Source organism: Neophocaena asiaeorientalis, unplaced genomic scaffold (genome assembly GCF_003031525.2).
Source record: "Neophocaena asiaeorientalis asiaeorientalis breed wild unplaced genomic scaffold, Neophocaena_asiaeorientalis_V1.1 scaffold357, whole genome shotgun sequence".
Classification (NCBI taxonomy): Eukaryota; Metazoa; Chordata; class Mammalia; order Artiodactyla; family Phocoenidae; genus Neophocaena; species Neophocaena asiaeorientalis.
Window position 1 is genome coordinate 4,272,590 of NW_020173270.1, and position 5,616 is coordinate 4,278,205.

General features: G+C 44.7%; 1 protein-coding gene across 1 annotated transcript in view; it reads left to right on the forward strand.

Moving 5' to 3' along the window:
* Nucleotides 1–4,367, forward strand: part of ARRDC5 (arrestin domain containing 5) — an 11,501-nt gene extending 7,134 nt beyond the window's left edge. The window contains exons 3-4 of the mRNA XM_024746032.1: nt 3,736–4,161; nt 4,224–4,367. Coding sequence (XP_024601800.1) covers nt 3,736–4,161; nt 4,224–4,325 — 528 coding nt within the window. The 3' untranslated portion in view covers nt 4,326–4,367. The remainder of the gene's footprint in view (nt 1–3,735; nt 4,162–4,223) is intronic.
* The last annotated feature ends 1,249 nt before the right edge of the window (nt 4,368–5,616 follow it).

Genomic DNA, 5,616 nt, shown 5'->3' on the forward strand with positions numbered 1-5,616 from the left:
AGGGCATTGAACCTAGAACAGTGTTTTTCAAACCTCAGGTCATGACCCGCTAGTGGGGTGCAAAATCCATTTAGCAAGTTGCAAAGCATATTTCTACAAAATGAAAGGATAGGCAGGACCAAAATAGAAAAGTATCAAAAAATATCAATTTTGTGGGTTGCAAACATTGTTGTTCTTAATATAAAATAAGAAAACAGAACAGAGAATAAAATAAGTAGAATAGAAAATATCAGAAAAAGTCCACTTGGTGGGTTGCCATTTATTTTTTAAAATGAAAACAGAGAATAGAATATGTCAGAAAATATAAATTTGGTGGGTTGCAACAGATTTTGTTTTTATAAAATCAATGTGTAGGACTGAATAGAATAGTATTGAATACGTAAAAGGGGATAGAATTTACCAGAAAAAATAAATTTGGTGGGTTACAACATTTTCGTTTTATATAAAACAAAATGATAGAATAGAATAGCGTAAGTAGACTAGAAATAACAGAAAAATCAATTCAGAGGGTCCAATCAACAGTTTTTAAAAGAATAGATGAAATAGAATAGAAGAGGATAGAAGAGGAATTCTCAGTAGGCATGTAGCAAGGATAAGCATTATTTCATGAAACTTATTTCTCTTTCATAGATTTAGATGCTGCTGGATATATAGATTTGTGGTTTTTGCCACAATATTAAAATCTACATTTCAACTATGAGTTGCGGTTTTTAAAAAAAGAATAATATGTAACAAATACTCTATGTGGCCTGCAGAGTCTAAAAGATTTATCATCAGGCTCTTTACAGAAAAAAATTCATCAACTCTATGTCCTAGACCAACTCTTTCTTTTAAATTGTAGTATAGTTGATTTACAATATTACATTAGTTTCTGGTGTATAACAGTGACTCAATATTTTTATAGACTATACTCCATTTAAAGTTATTACAAAATAATGGCTATATTTCCCTGTGCTGTATAATATACCCTTGTTAATCGTTTACTTTGTATATAGTAGCCTGTGTCTCTCTCTTTATTTTTAGTGGAGTATAGTTGCTTTACAATGTTGTGTTAGTTTCTGCTGTACAGCGAAGTGAATCAGCCACATGTATACATGTATCCCCTCTTCCTTGGATTTCCCTCCCATTTAGGTCACCACAGAGCACTGAGTAGAGTTCCCTGTGCTATACAGCAGGTTCTGATTAGTTATCTATCTTATACCGAGTAGTGTATATATGTCACCCCTAATCTCCCAATCTGTCCCACCCTCCCCTTCCCCCCTTGGTATCCATACGTCTGTTCCCTACGTCTGTGTCTCCATTTCTGCTCTGCAAATAAGTTCATCTATACCATTTTTCTAGATTCCACATATATGCGTTAATATATGATACTTGTTTTTCTCCTACTGTCTTACTTCCCTCTGTATGACAGTCTCTAGGTCCATCCATGTCTCTGCAAATGGTGCAGTTTCATTCCTTTCTATGACTGAGTAATATTCCATTGTATATATGTACCACATCTTCTTTATCCATTCCTCTGTTGATGGACACTTAGGTTGCTTCCATGACCTGGTTATTGTAAGTAGTGCTGCAATGACCATTTGGGTGCATGTATCTTTTTGAATTATGGCTTTCTCCAGGTATATGCCCAGGAGTGGAATTGCTGGGTCATATAGTAGTTCTATTTTTGGTTTTTTAAGGAACCTCCATACTGTTCTCAATAGTGACTGTACCAATTTACATTCCCACCAACAGTGTAAGTGTGTGCCCTTTTCTCCACACCCTCTCTAGCATTTATTGTTTGTAGACTTTTTAATGATAGCCATTCTGACTCGTGTGAGGTGATACCTCATTGTAGTTCTGATTTGCATTTCTCTAGTAATTAGTGACGTTGAGCATCTTTTCATGTGTTTGTTAGCCATCTGTATGTCTTCTTTGGAGAAATGTCTATTTAGGTCTTCTGCCCATTTTTTTTTTTTTTTTGGCGGTACGCGGGCCTCTCACTGTCGTGGCCTCTCCCGTTGCGGAGTACAGGCTCCGGACGTGCAGGCTCAGTGGCCATGGCTCACGGGCCCAGCCGCTCCGCGGCACGTGGGATCTTCCCGGACCGGGGCACGAACCCGTGTCCCCTGCATCGGCAGGCGGACTCTCAACCACTGCGCCACCAGGGAAGCCCTACTTTTAGTTTTTTGAGGAACCTCCATACTGTTCTCCACAGCGGCTGCACCAATTTACATTCCCACCAACAGTGTACGAGGGTTCCCTTTCCTCCACATCCTGGCCAGCATCTGCCATTTGTAGAATTTTTGATGATACCCATTCTGACAGGTGTGAGGTGCTATCTCATTGTGGTTTTGATTTCTATTTCTCTGATGATTAGCCACGTTGAGCCTTTTTTCGTGTGCCTATTGACCATCTGTATATCTTCTTTGGTAGAGCAACTCTTTCTTGTGTGTAAGCCCAAGAAGTGTCTTCAGATGCTCCTTCAAGCTCTTTTATGATGTCAAACACACATGGAAACAATATAAATATAAATGTCTATCCTTCCCTAGCCGTCCAGTGGTTAGGACTCCATGCTTCCACTGCAGGGGGTGCAGGTTCAATCCCTATATATATATATATAAATGTCTATCCTGGAGGGGGAAGGGTAAATTAACTATTTTGCAGCACTTTCCATTGCCATCGTGGAAACAAATGAATCAGAATGACAGGCACCAACATGAATGTCTTTCAAACACAGGATGTTAAGCTAGAAAAGCAGGTTGCTGGAAAAGATATGAGGCTTGATTTATTTAAAACATTCAGATATGTCAAACAATACTGTGTACTTCTCCCACAAATACGTAAATGTACTCCTAAACAATACAAACATTTGCATGAGCGTGACAAATGCCACACACACACACACACACACACACACACACACACACAAAGTATTAAGTTCCTCTGGAAGAAGATACAGGAAGTCAGCAGAAGTGGAGAGCAAATCGTTGGAAGCGCACTCCACCTCACATCAAATCTTTTATTTTATTTCATTTATTTATTTATTTTTTGGTCACATGGCTTGCAGGATCTTAGTTCCCTGGCCAGGGATCAAACCTGGGCCTCGGCAGTGAAAGCGCCAAGTCCTAGCCCCTGGACGGCCAGAGAATTCCCTCGAGTCTTTTACAATAGTACCCACAAATAAAAAGCCAAATGTTACCCAAGCCACACATTAAACATAACGTATATGTGACTTTATTTGCAATCCAACAGCTAACCAATTGATATAAAGGCTGCTTTTTGAAGCTTTTATTTAAACATGTTACATAATTTCAACTCTACAGTTTTCATGATTCAGAGCCCATAATATTTTCTCCTTAAGTCTGAACTACTTGAGTAAGCCCTAGGTCTGGGCTTAGACCATAAGACATTCCGTGTCTTCCAGAAAACTAATACTCATAGAAGTCAAGGCACTGGTACAAGGTCACACAGCAAGTGAGTTATGGAGCTGGGGATAAAGCCAGGGCCTTGTGAATTTCTTAGGTCTATTTTACAGACAAGGAAATTGACAGTCAGCATGGCAAAGGATTTTGATTAAATGGCAAAGCTGGGAATGACTTTGGGCTGCAAAATCCCCAAGACTCCAGATTCCATCCCAGTGCCTCTTACTAGGAGAGTCCCAAAGGCTCAAGGCTTTGGTGGACTGTTGGGTGAGCAAGTGGATCTTGTGGCCGCAATGCCTCACAATTGTCCATTCCCCCCACCTCCTTCTAGAATCCTCTGTTCGTGGAGGCCAAGAAAAAGATCTCCTACAATTGCTGCAGACAGGGCACCATCTGCCTGCAGATCCAGATGGAAAAGAACACCTTCACGCCAGGGGAGAGGGTCATTTTCACCACGGAAATCAACAACCAGACCAGCAAGTGCATCAAGAAGGTCATCTTCGCCCTCTACGCCCACGTGCAGTACGAGGGCTTCACACCCAATGCAGAGCGACACTCAAGGGTGGACAGCAGCGAGCTGCTTCGGCAGGAGGCCGACATCCAAATCACACCCTTCAACACCACCAAGATCGTCAGCACTTTCTACCTCCCGCCCGTGCTGTCCGTGAGCGGCGGCACACAGGACAGCGAGATCATGAACACCTACTACGAGCTGGTCAGCACCGTCCACCTGCCCTGGTCCCTGACCAGTGTCAAGGTCAAGGTGCCCATCATTATCACCAGAGCCCCCGTGGACTGTGGTCCCTGACCAGTGTCAAGGTCAAGGTGCCCATCATTATCACCAGAGCCCCCGTGGACTCAGACAGCTGCGGGCTGCTGGACGGGAGCAGTGTTACCGTGAGCCTGGATCATCAGAATTAAACGCCCAAACGTCTAAATATTTCAAGTTTTATCAAACTCTAAGGCAGGTCCTTCCTTTGCCTCGTGCAGATGGCCTTCAGATGAGTCCAGGCTTGGGCAGCACGTAGTGTGAAACTTGCCAAGCTCCAGCCGGGTGGTCATCCATTTCTCCCATCCCAAGAAAGATCACTCAATACCAGTAGAGGACAAAGCCTTCCAGACTGACAAAGCCTTCCAGGACCGCACCCCAGTTAGCACCCCAGGCCCACCTGCTTGCTGGCTCTTACAGTGCCAAGACCAGGGATCCCCAACTGGGAGCAACTCTGCCCTCCAGAGGACACTGGCAAAGCCTGGTTGTATGGGTTATCCCAAGTGAGGGGAGCAGGGTGTGCTCCTGGCATCTAGGGGGTGGGGCCTAGGGCTGCTGCTCCGTGCCGCACAGTGCCCAGGACGATCTCCCACAGAGAATGGCCCGGCTCCAGATGTCAGTAGTACCGAGGTGGGGAGACCCGGGCTGGGGCCATTTATGGGGACAGATGGTTGCTGAGTCCCCAGGCTGGGTCTGGGAGCCTCTTATCCAAGTCTTATCCCTCGTCCACTCACAGTCCCCCTCCCCGGCTCCCCCACCACATTCAGGGTAAAAGCCCAAGTCCTCCCAGCACATCCACCCACGTCCAATCCATCAGCAAGCCATAGGGGTCCCTCTCCAAAATCTCCCCAGAATCCACCTATTTCTCTGCCCTCCTCTGCATCCAGCTTTCCTCCCATCCATCCCCTGGACCAGGGCGGTCACCTGCACCTGGGTCTCCTGACCCCTGACCTGGATCCCCACGTTCTGTCCTTCCTGCAAATAAAAATCCAGGACCCCCAATTATACTTGAATTTCAGAAGAATAATTTTTTAGCATAAGTATGTCCCTCACCACAGTTAGTATCTACTTATGCTTTAAAAAATCATTCGTTGTTTATCTGATATGCCAGTTTAACTGAACATCCTGTATTTTATCTGGTCATCCGATTCCCCAAGCAACTAAAAGACTCTCCACACAAGGCGGGCCACCATACTCCTCGGCTTAAAATCTTTTAAACCTCCGTCGGGTCCCCAAAGCATCCGCTGCGGCCCACCAGGTCCTGGGTGGTCAGGAATGAAGGAATGGGCCAGAGTGTTTATTCTGGGCTAATGACTCTGAAATATTTCTCCAAGCACCCGCAGGTGACAAAATACTCGCACCTGCCTCACCTCTGCCGCGGGCCCTCCATAAACCATGCAGAGGGGAGGCATATACACTTGAATGGTGGGCCCAAGGCATCCC